This window comes from Mustela lutreola, chromosome 8 (assembly GCF_030435805.1).
Source record: "Mustela lutreola isolate mMusLut2 chromosome 8, mMusLut2.pri, whole genome shotgun sequence".
Classification (NCBI taxonomy): domain Eukaryota; kingdom Metazoa; phylum Chordata; class Mammalia; order Carnivora; family Mustelidae; genus Mustela; species Mustela lutreola.
Window position 1 is genome coordinate 136,175,051 of NC_081297.1, and position 17,648 is coordinate 136,192,698.

The window sequence follows — 17,648 nt, forward strand, 5'->3', positions numbered from 1 at the left end:
CACAAAGTGCTCTCTCCCGCACATTCTTGTGCCTTTCTGCCCCCATGGCTCACCGCAGTGAGCATTCACTGAGCGCTGCGCTTACCTGTGAGAGGTCACGGACTGTTCACTCAGTAACTGGGGCACGGGTGGTCGCCTGCGAGCTGGCACTGGGCTCATGGGTCCAAAAGAGATGGCGGGGTGCTGGTAGAGAAGGACTCCTGTTCCTGCTCTCGGCTTTTATTCATGAGATGGTTGGAATCTCCCAATTCATTGAGCAGCCATTTAAGCGGGTTCTTTTATTATTTATTCATTTATTTATTTATTTATTTATTTATTTTTTAAAGATTTTATTTATTTATTTGAGAGAGAGACAGTGAGAGAGAGCATGAGCAAGGAGAAGGTCAGAGAGCGAAGCAGACTCCCCATGGAGCTGGGAGCCTGATGTGGGACTCAATCCGGGGACTCCGGGATCATGACCTGAGCTGAAGGCAGCTGTCCAACCAACTGAGCCATCCAGGCGTCCCTAAGTGGGTTCTTTTAAAAAAGAAAGAAAAATCACTGCTTTCTCTCTTGTTGTGGTTTGGCTGTTTATGTCTTACACCCCAAAGGTCACTGAGATGAGAGCAAATAGAGGTTCGTGCTCTGTTCAGACCACACTGGCTTCTGTAGCTAATAACCCCAAGTCTAAATACATTAGAAGTTTATTTCCCACCGCTGTCACGACCCAGCGTGGGCGCTCACAGGGGGCAGGCTGGTTCCTGGGGGTAGTTGAGGGACCCAGGCTCCTGCCACCATGTGGCCACACCCTGCCCTAGAGCCTTGGCGTCCTCATTGTTCAGCCAACAGATGGGGAAAAGGTTACAGGGAAGACCTACCCGTTTCTTAACGTTGTCAGCCTGGAAATAAAAGGCATCATTTTTGCGCATGTTCCATTGGCAGAAGCTGTTCTCTTGGCCCCACCGTGATGTCCTCACTGGGCAGCACTTCTCTCCCACAGAAGAGGAGCTCGGGGAGCTCTAGTGGCCAGCTGTCCCTCTCCACTACAAGTACTAGCCACAGAACTAGAGACAGTGTCCCCTTACATTCGTATGTACTTTACTCATCTCAAAACTCAGGCTCATCCTCTCAATACGCTTAATTCCATGCATTAATTCCAGCACTTACTGGGCACTTAACGGGGCCGTGCTCCTGCTGTAGGTCTCAGGAATGGGGCAAGAAGTAAGACCCAGCCCACAGGGGGGAAAACGGGAATGCACATCAGGGGTAGGATGCAGAGTATACAGTGAAGGCTGCGGAAACCTTGAGGGGGCCCCGTTTCTTGTGGGGAAAGTGCCAGACTCCGAGCCCAGGCTCTGCCGTGAAGGCCGTTCTTGTTTATCCTAGAAATAAAGGTAAAAATATCATCCCTGCCTTTTTAATGCAGTGGGTTCCTGGAAGGTGAAGATGAGACAATGCTTAGCAAAAACCCTTTGTAAACTATACAAGGTCATAGGAATGCTTGTCAGGTATGTCAACCAGAGAGTTATAAGACTGGCTCAAGGACACACATTCGGTTAGGGCCAAAGTCATGGCTACCTCTTTTGTCACCTGACACCTGCAGTCCAATATTCTTCCCATGCCCTTGGCAGGGATATTTGGTGGCTGTTCTTAAAATGGGTAATCAAAGTGTGGTTCATTCACCCAGCCACAAAAGAATGAAGGGGGTTATTTTCCTTTTGATGGGCATGGCTTTCTCCCATGGCTGAGGAAAGTCATGGGTAAGTGGATGGTAGGTGCATGTGGTACACCTTGACCTTGCAGTTTGCTTCAGGTCTTTAAGATCTTTAAGGGTTGAGGTTATAACTAATGCTGGTATCACATTCTTAAATGATCTTGTTGGCTGACTCACTGTTTGTCTCCTACTGTGTTTGTCTGTCTTGTTTGCTCCTATATCCACATTACCCATATTCTTAGGCTCTCGGTAAATATTTGTTGGGGAGATGAGAGCATGGATGGATGGGTGGAGGGATGTAAAAGTGCCACGGCCTTGTGGCCCAGTCAGGCAAGTACAGAGAGCCCCAGTCTGCACAGAGGGGACTCCCTGCAAAGCCTTCTCCAAACTACGTTGCATAAAGAGCTGTCAAGTCCAGAGGTCTTGTGTTTGAGTCCAAATCCACTACTTACCAGCCTGTGACCTTGAGCAAAGTACTTAATCCCTCTGAGCCTCTTTTTCTTTGGCCCTAAAATGGAGATGATCATTTTATCTACATGAGAATTCCTGGAAGTGTCTGATTTTGAAATCAGAGCATAAGATATGATAGATATTTTGGTGAGATCCTTTCAATGCCGTAGCAACTAAGCACCCCTGACTGGAAGTTATGTGATGTGTTTCCAGAAGGTGCTAGTATATTCAGGATGAAGTAAAGAACAGATATGGAAAAGAAATAGAAAGCCCACATAGGTACTCATAAGGAAATCTTCTCCTGATGCTTCACTGAACCAAGAAGGAAAGAGCTGGGAGTTCAGGGGACTGAAGTAGATAATCCAGAAAACTCGTGCTTTTCCATCCTTTGCCTCTGACGATGTCGCCTCTTACAAGGAATAAGGAAACCTCCTCCCTTTGGACTTGGACTACTCATTTTTATTCCCTTTCTGTTTGTTAGTTCCCTACATGCTACCAGGCATTTTGCCTCCATGATCTTATTGGGTCCTGTACTGGGTAGACGTGATCTCTATTTTACAAAAGCCAACAGGTTTCCTATTTAGGTATTTCTGCGTGAGCTCCAGACTGTTGACTTGACATCCAACTTAATGTGGCCAAATCAGAGTTCTGACTTTGCACCTGAACTTGTGTTTCCCTTCTCAGAATCCCCCCCCCCACCAATGGCTCATGCTGTGAATCTTGATGCTTCTCCTCCCCTTACCCTTCATACCCAGCATCCTAGGAGGTCCTACCTGCTCCCCCTCCTGTGTAACACTCTGCCTGTCCATTTCACACCCAACTTCCAAGTCTAGGCTCTTGAGCTTTCCACTGTTCTCCCTTCTTCCTTTCCTCCTCACTCTGAAGAAAGAGTACCGTAGGACGTTAAATGGCCTAAAATGTGGAGGATGAAAAGGAAGGTTAAAACTGACCCAATACCCGCCTCTCCAAAGGCTGCTCAGGAGACTGAGGACTGATCAGGGCTCCCTGTGCAAGCTGAGCAGGATTAAAACAGACAGATGCCTGCTAAAGACTGATTTTCCACAGATTAGTTTTAACTACACAGCCGCTGATCTTTTCCAGAATTTCAGCTAGAAATTGACTGCTCACATATTTAAAAAAAAAAAAAAAAGAGTAGGGCTGCATGCAAGGAAAGCGAAGAAAGACAGATGAATTCAGAATCTAGCAAATCATAGGAATCAACTGGGCAGAGGTTTCTAGGCAGTATTAGAAGGGCAGGCAGGGAGGTCTAGGACCCGGAGACCCTGATGCCCAGGGACAAGCTGGCCTCAGGGAACAGTGGAGGGTCCTCTAGAAAGAAAGCACTTAGCCAAGAGCCCTGACCATCTCTAGGCTCAAGCCAGCCAGCAGTCAGCCACCAGCCATCCCAATGTCAGAGCAAGAGCCTTGACAGGTGAGCAGAGCTGCGGTGGGCATCCTGACTGGGTAACACTCAGAAGCTTAGGCAAGGTATCACAAAGCTTAGGGGAGCCCATGGATTTCTTGGGGCCAGTAGTGGCTGTGTCTACATGATGTAATCACCACTGCCACTAACCTTTAGTAAGTATCTACCATGTGCCAAGCATTAACATAGGTACTTACAGGAATCTTTACCAAAACCTGTGCTGTAAGTGCTACCTTTACTGCCATTTCACAGGTGAGGAAGCTTACCTATCTCTAAGCTGAGAGACAGTACACCCCTGGTTGGTAGTGGGGCCTGGGTTGGAACTCTGGAAGATAGTTTTCGCTCATCTGCATTTTCTGTTTTAAGTTCTAGTCTGCCTGAATACTCTGCAATATTGTCACTGTTATAGAATAAAGGGGATCAGTGATTTAAGTGTCACAGTTTACAAACCTGAACTTCATTCACCACATTGATCATGGTTTTGCTCGATACCATGGGCCCCCTACAAAGCCCGGGGGCGTGCTTTCTCCCCATGCCTTATCCCATTAGCCTTGCACCCAGGCCAGGCCATGGGTGTCAGGGAAGTCTGTCCACAGGAGGCTGATCTCAGGTCACCAGGCTGGAGTCAGAGGTAGCCTGGTCAGAGGAAGGCGAGACCCTACCCCTGCGAGGGGCCTGAAGGACACTGCAAGTCGTGAGGACAGGGGTCATGAAGACAGGGGTCGTGAGGACAGGGGTAGAAAGCTGGGAAGTGAACAGCAGTCCAAGAAGAGCTGTGGGTGTCAGGTATGGGGTAGAAGAGCTGTTACCATGAGAAGAACAAACTAGCCACAAGACTGATCTGTGGAATGATCTGTGGACAGACATGGGCTCCGACTCATCCATTCCCTGACATGCTGTCTGCATTTGGACAAATAAGTTAATGTCTCTGCAAAGTGGGAGCAAGGATTCTCAGCTGTAGTAATACAAGCATTCAGTGAGAGCACCCATGCAAAGTGCCTGGTCTGTCGTAGTGACTTGATAAATAAAACAGATGCCCACAGTAATCCCATCTCCAAAGTAGGAGACGGGGAGGGGAGAGGGAGGGTACCAAATTATCTTTTGCGTTGGATCAGGGTTGATTTAGGAGCCAGGAATGTGGGTAATGCTGCAAGTGGGGGTTTGAGAGAACCCATCTGTGGGGAAAAGAAGGACACATAGTCCAGTAACCAAGCGGAGCCTATGAGAATTCACAAAGATTCAGTCATTTGTTCCCTGTCTTCAAGATGAGACACTCCTCAGTGTTAGCTAAACTCTACATATGTTTTTTTAATTCTAGGTATTTTAATGGTATCAGGTACATTAGTTAACCGTCTCTGCTGTTTCCCTCCACTTCCCTTACCTTGTCCTGCACCCCAGGCCCACACCCCGCTGTCTCCCTGACCTCCAGCTCACATGGGAGAAGATGGAGGTGTACAGGCCCCTGAAGAGTTGTCTGCCTTAGACACGTGCTCTGCCACTTCCTCAGCAATGGCACAGCTAGAGCTCCTGCCATGATGTGGATAACGCTCTCTCTCCAGTGCCGCTTGTATTTCTGTTCTGTGCTAGTGGTTGGGGTGGGAGTGCCCACATGGTTCGTCCACATACTACCATCTAGCATCCCACAGCGGCCACAGCCAACCAGGGCTCTTTGGAGAGATGGAGGAATTTGGATAGGAAGAGGTCCTTGCATTTTCTTCTGGTTTGGGTACGCAAAGTTCAAGATACATTCCAGATACATTCCTTTTAACAGCACCTCACACATCATTCCCTTCTTTTTGAGAACACCCAAAGGCCCCAACAGGCCCAAAGAATAGTGAGCACTGGGGCTCTCAGTTCCTTAATCTTTCCCTGGACCATGGGGAGCCTGAAAGGGGGGATGGGTTACCGTGCTCATCCTCTCTGGCAGGACAGACTTGACCCCAGGCTGTGAGGCCAGGTGGTTCTGCAGCCGGAAGCATGCATAGATGGGCAGGGGGAGGATGGGGCTGGGGCTGGGGCCACCCCTGCACAGCAAGGGGGAGCAGACGACCCCACTGCAGGCTGGTGGGACCCCCGGCTTTGATGGAAGGGCTTCCTAACCTCATGGTTCTCCTTTCTGGGTGTTGATACAGGTTCAAAGTTTCCTTCTGCACTTTTGGCAAGGAATGCCCCCCCACATGCTGCCTGTGCTGGGCTCCTCCACGGTGGTGAACATCGTCGGCGTATGTGACTCCATCCTCTACAAAGCTATCTCGGGGGTGCTGATGCCCACCGTGCTGCAGGCGTTACCTGACAGGTGGGTACGCTTCTTCTTGTGACTCGTCCTTACCTCGTGCTGTTCCTGCCTCTCTCTCACTGAATGTAATCACGCACTCTCTGGTGCTCTCCCTTGTAAAGACCGCAGACATTGGGCTTTTAAAAATTCAATTTGATTTACAGTTTTTAATATAAATAAAAATTGGAACATTTTGAACCATTTTGTGTGGTTCAAAATTCAAAAGGTATAATGCGGAAATGGTGAAAAGTCTTTCCCTACCAACTCCTGTTCCCTAGGTACCCCAGACTTCTCCATAAAGCATCAAATTGAGTCATTTTCTTGGGCACGGGATGAGGTTCAGCGGGGTCCATCCAGATCTACTGAGCGCATATAACCAATGCATACATCATATTCTTTTTTTCTTTCCCACTGAAACGGTGATATACTCTATTATACTATTCTGCACTTTGCTTTAAAAAAAAATCATGGAGCTTATGCTGGGGCTTCCTTGCGCCTCCAGATCACTCCCTACCATGCCCCACACTGCCCCCTTCCCCGGGGGCTGGACCAAATGGAGTACCTCACAAGGCTCTGTTTCCCTATCTTCAAGGGAAGACAGCATCCAGGAGGGAGGGAGAAGAGGGAAGTCAGGAGACGGACTTGTCTCTCTCCCTGGGAGGTCACCTCAGGCTGGCCGTGGCCATCCACACGCCCCCACCACCAAACCACCAAATTCAAATTCTCCTGGAGTACCTGTGCTTAGGTTGGAAGCTTGTCCCTTGGACATGGGATGGGTGAGAGCCTGCTGCCCCTAACCCCCCACCCCACAGCAAAGTCCCCATCATGGGCTCCTTTGTGCCTATGGACACCTTCATGACGTGTCCCTTGTAAATAATCTCTCCTATTTTGAGTGGCCTCTGTTTCCTATTAGGACTGTTAGAAAACATTTCACATCAGTCTGTAAAGAGATTTTATTCTTTTTTTGTGCTTGCATACTGTTCCCACTGGACTGGATGTAATCAGTTGTCTTTATGTTTCCAGCCTTGTTTTACTACAAATAATGCTGTGATGGATGCTGTACATTCTTTTTCAGGGGGCAGGGTACATTAGCTTTCCCAGGGCTGCAGCAACTAAGTAGCACAAACTGGGTGGCTTAAAATAACAGACATGACTTCCCTCACGGTTTTGGAGGCCAGCATTCTGGAATCAAGGTGTTGGCAGCATTGGTTCCTTCCAGAGATGTACTCTGTGCCTGTCTCCCAGCCTCTCGCGGTGGCTGGAGTCCTTGGTGTTCCTTGGCTTGTAGATGCTTCCCTCCGGTCTCTGCTTCTGTCTTCACATTGACTCCTGCTCCATGTGTCTCTCTCTGTCGCATAAAGACACTTGTTATCGGATTTAAGGCCTACCCAGCTAATCCGAGATCTCATCTCAAGACCTTTAATTTAATCACACTGCAAATAAGGTCACCTTCACACATTCAGGTGGACATACTGGGGAGTGGGGAGGGGGTACCACTTATCCCACTAGATGACATATGTGTGCAGAATAAGTTCCTATAGGGCTGAATTTCTGGTTCAAAGGAGGTATGATTTAAACTTTTCTCATTCTTTTATTATGAGTGAAGTTGAGTATCTGTTCATATCTTTAAGAGCAACTTCTGTTTTCTTTCCTGTGACCGCTCAGTTCTTATCTTCTGATCATTTTTCTATTTGGTGGTTGATGGTTTTCACATTGATTTATAGGAGTTTTGGTTTTTTTTTAAGATATTATTTATTTGTTTGAGAAAGAGAGAGAAAGCAAGAGAGATCATGAGCAGGGGAGAAAGGGAGAAACAGGCTCCCTGCTTGGGGAGGGCTCCATCTCAGGACCCTGGGACCATGACTTGAGCCAAAGGCAGACACTTAACTGACTGAGCCACCCAGGCATCCCCAGGAGCTCTTTATTTATTAGGTATAGTAACCATTTATCTGTGTTAAGAGTTGCAAATAGTTTCTCATTTTGTTGTCATTGTTTTGTCTTTGCCACCCAGAAATCGATTTATGTAGTTGAATTTATCAGTCCTTGCTTTATGGCTTTTGGATTCGGTATCTTAGCTTTAAAAGTCCTCCCCATTCCAACGATTAAGTAATTTTCCCATGGTTTATCACACTAACTTTATGGTTTCATTCTGTACTTTTGAATTTTTGTTCAATCTGGAACGCATCCTGGGGTAAGATGAGAAGTATGGCTTTGTTTTCTCCTCAGCAGCTCTCCTGTTCTCCCAGCACCGTATGCCAATTATTCCATCTTTTCTTCAGAGTGGAGATGCCCTTTTTTTATATATAGTAAATTTTATATGTATTTGAGGCAGTTTTTGGACCATGCCATTGATACTTCTCTGCATTCATGTTCCACGGTCACTCTGCTTTAGGTTTTGTGCTTTTAAACATATTTAATAGTTAGTAGGACAAGCTCCTCTTACTTACTTTCTTTTTTTAATAATTTAACAATTAAAAATTTTTTAAAATTTTTAAATAATTTTTCATAATTTTTAAAAATTTCCATATGAACTACCTTGTCATCAGTTTGCCTATTTCAATAGCTCATAGATCGCACTTACACATGTATTCTTATTGGGATTACATTACATTTAGAGACCAATTTAGGGAGAATTATGTATTTATGATACTGAGAATTCCTAACAACATGGTTTGCCTTGACATTTATTCTGATCTTCATTTTGTGACTGTAGGAATACTGTAAATGTTTTTCTTTCTTTTTTTTCTTTAAAGATTTTATTTATTTGACAGACAGAGATCACAAGTAGGCAGAGAGGCAGGCAGAGAGAGAGATGGGGAAGCAGGCTCCCTGCTGAGCACAGAGCCTGATGTGGGGCTGGATCCCAGGACCCTGGGACCATGACCTGAGCCCAAGGTAGAGGCTTTAACCCATTGAAGCCACTCAGGTACCCCTGTAAATGTTTTTCATATAAATCTTACACATTTAAAAAATTTATTCTTAGATATTTATCTATTTGTTGCTATTGTGAGTGCAGTCTTCTCCTCTACAGCTCTTGACAGTTGGTGGTTTATGTCTATGAAAGTTATTGATGTCTGTGGTTATATTTGGAGCTGGCTATGCCAAGCTTATCTTGTTGTTGTATTTCTTTTTTCAGATTCTTACATTTTCCATGTTTAGAATCCTATTATCTATAAATGCAAATAGTTTTACTGTTGTTTTTCTAATTTTTATACCTCTCATTTATTTCTCTTACCTAATTACATTGGCTTATGCCTCAAGAACATGTTGAAGTTCTTGACTTTAATGAAAATGCATCTAGTGTTTCTCCATAAAACATTGTGCTGGCTTTTGAATTAAGATTGATAAACTTTATCATGTTAGGGAATGTCTGTATTTTCTTAATTCATTAAACGTTTTGTGAAGGATGTTGTTGAATATTATCCAATGGTTTTCATCATCTATGGAAATTATTACATTATCTGTTTCCTAATACTGAACCATTCTTGCATTCTTAGAATAAACCCCACTTGCTCATAGTATATTTTTTAATGTGCTACAGGATTTTATTTGTTAATGTTTTATTTAGAGGTTCTGCCTCACAGCCATAGAGTGAGATTGGTCTGCAGTTTTCTTTTTTTTTTTTTTTAAAGATTTTATTTATTAATTTGACAGAGAGAAATTACAAGTAGATGGAGAGGCAGGCAGAGAGAGAGAGATAGGGAAGCAAGCTCCCTGCTGAGCAGAGAGCCCGACGCGGGACTCGATCCCAGGACCCTGAGATCATGACCCGAGCCGAAGGCAGAGGCTTAACCCACTGAGCCACCCAGGCACCCTGGTCTGCAATTTTCTTTTCTTTTTTTTTTTTTTTTAAGATTTTATTTATTTATTTGACAGAGAGAAATCACAAGTAGATGGAGAGGCAGGCAGAGAGAGAGAGAGAGGGAAGCAGGCTCCCTGCCGAGCAGAGAGCCCGATGCGGGACTCTATCCCAGGACCCTGAGATCATGACCTGAGCCGAAGGCAGTGGCTTAACCCACTGAGCCACCCAGGCGCCCTGCAATTTTCTTTTTGTGTTTAATCATCATTAGTTGTTGGTATCAATGTTATTCTTGCTTCATAAAAGAAATCTGGAAGCTTCTCCCTACCCCCATTTTTCCTTATGCTCTGACACACTTTAAATAGCATTGAAATTATTTGCTCTTGAAGTCTCTGAAGAATTAATTCCCCTTTGAAGGCATCTGAGTGTGGTGTTTTGTGGGAGTAAGTCTTTGAAATTTTTCTTATTTCTTTTTCCATAGTAATTGGTTAGTTTAGATTTTCTGTCTTCTCGGAGGTAAGTTTTGGTAAATTACATAATATCCACTTCTAGATCTTTAAACTTATTTACTGAGGGTTGAGCATAGTGGATTTGTAGTCTCATTGAGTGTCCTCTGTGTCTCAATATTTCTGCTTTAATACATTTCAGTTGGTGTACTTGGGCTTTCTGTTGCTTCTCTGTGATTAAGTTACCGGTTTCATTTTTTCAAGACCCACGCTCTTGGATATATTTATTGGTGCCATTACTCTTTATTTTCTAATACAGCAAGTTATTTAACTCATCCCTTTTACTTTCCTAAGTTTACTCTGTTCTTCATTTATTCAACAAACACTTTATTGAGTGCCCACTACATAGTTTGTTGTTTCATCAGTGACCCAAACCAACTGACGCTTGATTTACTTACTTTCTTTCATCCTTGTTTAACAACATAAATATTTCAGACTTGAGTTTTTCTTTGAGCACTATTTGAGCTGCATCCCATAAGTTTTGATGTGTAATATTTTAACATTGTTATTTCCTAGATATTTTGCAACTTTGGTTTGGAGTTCTTCTTTGCCCTAAAAAATTTTTGAAAGTTCTTAAAAACTTACAGTTGTTAGGAGCTGTTATTTTCTGGCTGTGTTATTCATTTTAGCTTTTATTGCCTAGTGATTAATGACTGTTTTCTGAACTGTTTTTTCTTTTGATATTTTATGTGTTTTCTAATACATGGTCAATATTGTGACTCTTGGGAAAATGAAGCACTATCTATCTTCAAAGTGCAGACTTCGACAGATCTGTATCTGGGTCAACATTATTGTTATTTGTTCTGTTGTCTTAGTACTGGTCCACTTGGACTGTTACGGACCAAGACAGGTAAATAGGTTTCAGACTTTTTACTAATATGTGCTTAACTCTTTGACCTTGAATCTCCCTTAATTTTTGTTTTTGAATGTTGATGCTATGTTGTATAATGTTTTGATATTTCTAGTTGCCTTCTCTTCAGTGTAATACCTTCAGTATGAATTGCAACATCTTCATTGTAAATTGTACTCCTAGCATTATTTTTTTGGTACACTTAACATTATAAAGTCTAATTCAAAATTTTTTGGCCCAGAATTTAGGTTGTCTGATATTAAGATCATGACCTCTACGTTCTTTTTGTTTTCCTCTGTCTGAATACCTGAATACCCTGTCCATCTTCTTATTTGTGGCCTTTATAACTTACTTATGCGGAACCATTCAGAATTTGTTTTATGGTTCAGTTGACCTTTTCTCTTGCTAGGTAAGTATAGCCCAGTTACATTTCTTGACACAACAGATAATTTGTTCTTAGTTCTATCATTTCATTTTACATAATTACATATATGTTTATAGCTTTTTATTTAATTTTATTAAAAAAATTCAGGCTTATTGAAATATACTTGATATATATCAACATTAGCCATTTTTAGTGTATACAGTTGACCCTTGAACAACACAGGTATTGGGGGTGCCAAACCCCTGTGCAGTTGAAGAAAGTGTATAACTTTCAACTCCCCCAAAACTTAATGACTGATAGCCGACTGTTGACCACAAATCTTACCAATAACATAAACTGGCATAAAACAAAAACACAGATTTTATATGTTACGTGTATTATATACTGCATTCTTACAATAGAGTAAGCTAGAGAAAAGAAAATGCTGTTAAGAAAATCATGAGGAAGAAAAAATAAATTTACAGTGCAGTATTTATTGAAAAACAATTCCCATATAAGTGTGCTCACACAGTTCACACCCATGTTGTTCAAGTGTCGACTGTACAATCAAGATGTAGTTTCACCACTTTAAAAATGTTCTCATGCCCCTCTTCCTTATCGTTCGGGGTTTGCATGGCATATCCTTTTCCACCCTGTTACCCTGTATCTTCATAAAAAATAGATTTCATGTAGCCAATATAGTAAGCGCTTGATTTTTTATTCAATCTGACAATTTCTACTTCTAGTTGCTATGTCTAGACCTATGCATTTAATATTAATGATTCAGTTCATTTAAAAACTCCTTCTAACTAGTTGTTTTCTTTTTTTTTTAAGATTTTATTTATTTGAGAACAAGCAAGTGAGTGAGCATGATCAAGGGGAGGGGCAGCGGTAAAGGGAGAAGCAGACCCCACTGAGCCAGGAGCCCAACCTGGGCCTCGATCTTAGGACTCCAGGGTCATGACCTGAACCAAAGCAGACGCTTAACTGACGGAGCCATCTGGGCACCCCTCTCTTCTTTTCTTTTTTTTTTTTTTTTAAGATTTGTTTATTTATTTTTAGAGAGAGAGAGCGAGAGCACAAGTACATGGGGGAAGGTGTACAGAGAGAGAATTTTCTTTGCTTTTTGGTTTTTTTTTTAAAAGATTTTATTTATTTATTTGACAGAGAGAGAGTACAAGGAGGAGATATAGCAGGCTACAGAGGAGAAACAGCATGGGGCTTGATCCCAGGACCCTGAGATCATGATCTGAGCCAAAGATAAACACTTAACCAACTGAGTCACCCAGGCAATTCAGAGGGAGGGAATTTTCCAGCAGACTCCCCACTGAGCACAGAGACCCACATGGGGCCCAATCTCACAACCCATGAGATCACGATCCGAGCCAAAACCAAGAGCCGGACGTTCAAACGACTGAGCCACCCAGGCATCCCCTACTTCCCCTATTATTTTCTATTACTTCCTTCTGTTTTTATCCCATTTTCCTCTCTTTGTGCCTAGTTTTAGGTTAAATTTTTGTATCACTCTATTTTTTCTCCATAATCAGACTGTTCTTTATACCTGTTACAAAAAAATTTTTAGTGGTTGCCTTCCTTGCTGCCTACCTTCAGATGATATCCTGCTGCTTCCCACGTTGTGTAGGGACCTCACAACAGTCTACCCCAATTCATCCTCTCATTTTTTATGCTGCTGCTGTCACACGTTTTGGATTCGTATATATACTCAAAACTCACATGTGTTGTTACTGTTTTTGCTTTAGATAACTATCCTTTAGACTGGTTAAAGATACAGAAAACAATCTTTAAAATTTACCTTCAGTCTAGTGATTTTTGATCCTTGTTTCTTTACATAAAATCCCAGTTTCTGTGATATATTGTCATATCCCCTGCCTGAAGAATCTTCTAAAACCTCTCGTATTGCCGGTCTGGTGCTAATGAATGATTGTGGCTTTTGTTGGTCCAAAAAAGTCTTTATATCTTTTTCATTTCTGAAAGATACTTTCAGTGGGTGGTGTTCTGGATTCACAAGTTTTCTGTTTTGTTTTGTTTTCAGCACTTTACAGATTTTAATCCGTTTTTTTCTGACTTGCCTGTTTGCACATCTTTTCTACTCGGTATACAGTGTGCCTTCCCCACCCCCCCACCCCCCCACCCCAGCTGCCTTCAAGATTTTCTCTATCTTTGGTTTTTAGCTGTTTGAATATGACATGTCTAGTTGTTTTGTTTTGTTTTGTGTTTAATCCTGCTTGAGATTTTCTCAACTTGGATCTGTGCTTTGATGTGTTCCATTATATTTGGAAAACTCCCTGCGGTTATCCTCTGCTCTGTCTCTCTCTCTCTCTCTCTCTCTCTTCCTTCTGTTATTTCAGTTACATGCATGTCTGACCTTTCCATACTGTTCCACTACTTGGAGGCTCTGTTTTTTGTTTTTTGTTTTTTTTAATTTTATTTATTAATTTGACAGACACAGATCTTAGGTAGATACACAGACACAGATCTTAAGTAGGCGGAGAGTAAGGCAGAGAGAGAGGAGGAAGCAGGCTCCCTGCCAAGCAGAGAGCCCGATGCGGGCCTCAATCTCAGGACTCTGGGATCATGACCTAAGCCGAAGGCAGAGGCTTTAACCCACTGAGCCACCCAGGAGCCCTTGGAGGCTCTGTTTAACTTTTTTTTTTTCACTCGTTTTGTGGTTTGGTTTAGGTCATTTTTTATTGGCCTATCTGCAAGCTTACTGACTTTTTTTCTAGTATATGTCAACTTTACTGATGAAGCTGTTGATGGCATTCTTCATCTCTTTTGCCATGTTTTGTTTTTATTTTCATTTCTAACATTTCATTTTTATTATTTCTCTTTCTCCTGAAATTCCTCATCTGTTCGTCCTTATTGTTTATCTTCTCCATGGGAGCCTTTGGCATATTAACTATGGTTATTTTAAATTCCTTGTTTGATAGGTTCTTTTGATTGCTTCATCTCTTGAGAGTGGACTCTTTCTCTTTTCAAAATGTTTATTTTTGGAGTGTAGTTGACCTACAGTGTAACATTGGTTTCAGGCATACAGCATCGTGATTGGAAAATTCTATACATTATCAGCGCTCACTGCAATAAGGGTAGTTACCATCTGTCATTATCCAACATTATTATAATATTGACTATATTCTCTGTGCTGTACCTTTCATCCCTGTGACTGACTTGTTTTAAAACTGGGAGTTGGTCTGTCATAATTTCCCTTCGCCTGGTTTGCCCATACTCCCTGTCCCCCTTCCATCAGGCCACCACCAGTTTGTCCTCTGTATTTATGAGGCTGTTGCTGGTTTTTTGTTTGGTCATTTGGTTGGTTTTTAGAATCCACATATAGGTGAACTCCTATGGCATTTGTTTTTTTGGTCTGATTTAGTTCACTTAACATAATACTTCCTAGGTTCACGTATTTTGTTGCAAATGGCAAAATCTCATTCATTTTATGGTGAAGTAATATTCTGTTATGTATCTATGCCACATTTTCTATATCTATTAATTGATGGACACTTGGGCTGCTTCCATATCTTAGCTATTGTAAATATGCTGCAGTGAATATAGGAATGCACATAGCTTTTCAAGTTAGTGTTTTGATTTTGAGTCAACAGCTAGAGTGGAATTACTGAATTGTATGGTATTTCTATTTGGAACTTTCCAAGGAACTTCCATACTGTTTTCCACAGTGATTGGACTAGTTTACATTCTCACCAACAGGATGGAGGGTCCCCTTTCCTCCACATCTTCACCAACGCTTAGTAGTTTTTGCCTTTTTTTTTTTTTTTAAAGATTTTTTATTCATCCATTTGACAGAGAGAGATCACAAGTAGGCAGAGAGGAAAGAGAGAGAGAGAGAGGAGGAAGCAGGCTCCCTGCTGAGCAGAGAGCCCGATGCGGGACTCAGTCCCAGGACCCTGAGATCATGACCCGAGCCGAAGGCAGCCGCTTAACCCACTGAGCCACCCAGGCGCCCCAGTTTTTGCCTTTTTGATACTAGCTACTGTGACTGGTGTGAGGTAACATTTCCCTGGTGATGAGTAATGTTGAACATCTTTTCCTGTGTCTGTTTGCCATCTGTATGTCTTCTTTGAAAAATGTCTGTTCAAGTTCTCTGCTTATTTTTAATTTGATTACCTGTTTTTTGGTGTTGCGTATGTTCTTCATATATTTTGGATGTTACCCCTTATTGATATATCATTTGCAAATATCTCCTTCCATTCAGTAGGTTGCCTTTTTGTTATGTTGATGGTTTCCTTTACTGTGCAAAATCTTATTTTATAAAAATTATGTTATATATATTATAAAATGTATATTTATATATAGATTTTGTTATATGTATCTATATATAGATACAGATATATAATAGTTTATTTTTGCTTTTGTTTCCCTTGCCTGAGGAGACATGTCCATAAATGCCTAAGACCAGTGTCCAAGAGCTTACTTCCTAGGTTTTCTCTCTCAGGAGTTTTATGGTTTCAGGTCTTATATTTACGTCTTATTTTGAGGGGGTTTGTGGGTGTGCTTTTGTCTTGTTTTCCTAATACCATTTGTTGCAAAGACTGTCTTTTGCCCATTGTATATTCTTGCCTCCTCTGCCATTGATAAATTTACCATATGAGCATGGCTTTATTTCCGACTCTCTATCCTGTTCCAGTGATCTGTATGTCTCATTTTGTCCCAGTGCTTTACTGTTTTGATTACTTTAGCTTTGTAGTTTATCTTAACATCTGGGATTGTGGTGTCTTTGTTCTTTCTCAAGATTGCTTTGGCTATTTGGGGTACTTCGTGTTCCCATATAAATTTTAGGATTATTTGTTCTAGTTCTCTGAAAAATACTGTTGGTATTTTGAAGCAATTGTGTTGATTTTATTGATTGCTTTGGGTATTAGGCCCCTTTTAACAGTATAAGTTCCTCCAATCCATAAGCATGTATTTCTTTATATTAGTTTATGTTGTGCTCTGTTTCTTTCATCAGTGTTTTATAGTTTTCAGAGTACAGGCCTTCTACCTCCTTGGTTAAAATTTATTCCTAGGTATTTTATTCTTTTTGGTGCATGTGTAAATGGGATTGTTCTCTTAGTCTTTTTCTGGGATTTAATTATTAATGTATAGAAATGCAATGGATTTCTTTATATTTATTTTGTATATTTATCCTGTAACCTCACTGAATTCACTTATTATTAGCTCTAATAGTTTTATGGCGGACTCTTTAGGGTTTTCTATATATAGTATCATTTCATCTGCAAATAGGGACAGTTTTACTTCTACTTTACCAGTTTGGATGCCTTTGAATTCTTTCTCTTATCCCATTGCTGTGGCTAGTGAGGATGTCCAGTACTCAATCGAATAAAAGTTGGTGAGAGTGAACATCCTTGTCTTGTTCCTGATTTTAGAGGAATAGCTTTTAGTTTTTCACTATTGAATATGTGTTAGGTGTGGCATGGTCATATATAACCTTTATTATGTCAATGTAAGTTCCCTCTAAACCCACTTTGTTGATAGTTTTTATTATGAACTGATGTTGAATTTTGTCAAATGCTTTTTCTGCATCTATCCATCCTTCATTTTGTTAATGTGATGTATGATTTTGGTTGATTTGTGTTAAATGAACATCTTGGCAATAAATCCCTCTAGATCCTGGTGAACGATCCTTATAGTATATGGTTGGATACAGTTTGCTAATATTTTGTTGAGGGTTTTTGCATCTGTATTCATCAGGGATATTGACCTGTATTTTTCTTTTTCTGATAGTGTCTTTGGTTTTAATATCAGGGTAATGCTGGCCTTATAGAATGAATTTAGAAGCTTTCCTTTCTCTTCTGTTTTTGGGAAAAGTTTGAGAATAATAAGTAATAACTTTTCTTTGGTTAATGTTCGGTTGAACTCATCTGTAAAACTTTGGACTTTTGTTTATTGAGAGGTTTTTTTTTTTTTAATTACTGATCAATTTTGTTACTAGTAATCAGTCTGTTCAGATTTTCTGTTGCTTTCTGGCTCAGGCTGGGAAGGTCATATGTTTCTAGGAATCTGTCCATTTTTCTTATAGGTTTCCAACTTGTTGGTGTATAATTTTTTGTAATAATTTCTCATAATTTTTTTCTGTGATGTCAGTACTTTCAGTTCTGATTTTATTGCATCTTCTTCCTTTTTTCTTGATGAGTCTGACTAACGGTTTATCAATTTTATCTTTTTAAAGAACCTGCTCTTGGTTCCATTGATCTGTTGTTTTATATGTATCTGTTTCATTTATTTCCACTCTGATCTCTATTCCTTCCT

General features: G+C 41.3%; 1 protein-coding gene across 7 annotated transcripts in view; it reads left to right on the forward strand.

The window, feature by feature from the left end:
• The window catches only part of RFX4 (regulatory factor X4), a 157,814-nt gene that overhangs the window by 86,640 nt on the left and 53,526 nt on the right, over positions 1-17,648 (forward strand). For all 7 annotated transcript variants that reach the window (XM_059186751.1, XM_059186752.1, XM_059186753.1 and 4 more), the window contains one exon: positions 5,699-5,862. In XM_059186751.1, coding sequence (XP_059042734.1) covers positions 5,699-5,862 — 164 coding nt within the window. The remainder of the gene's footprint in view (positions 1-5,698; positions 5,863-17,648) is intronic.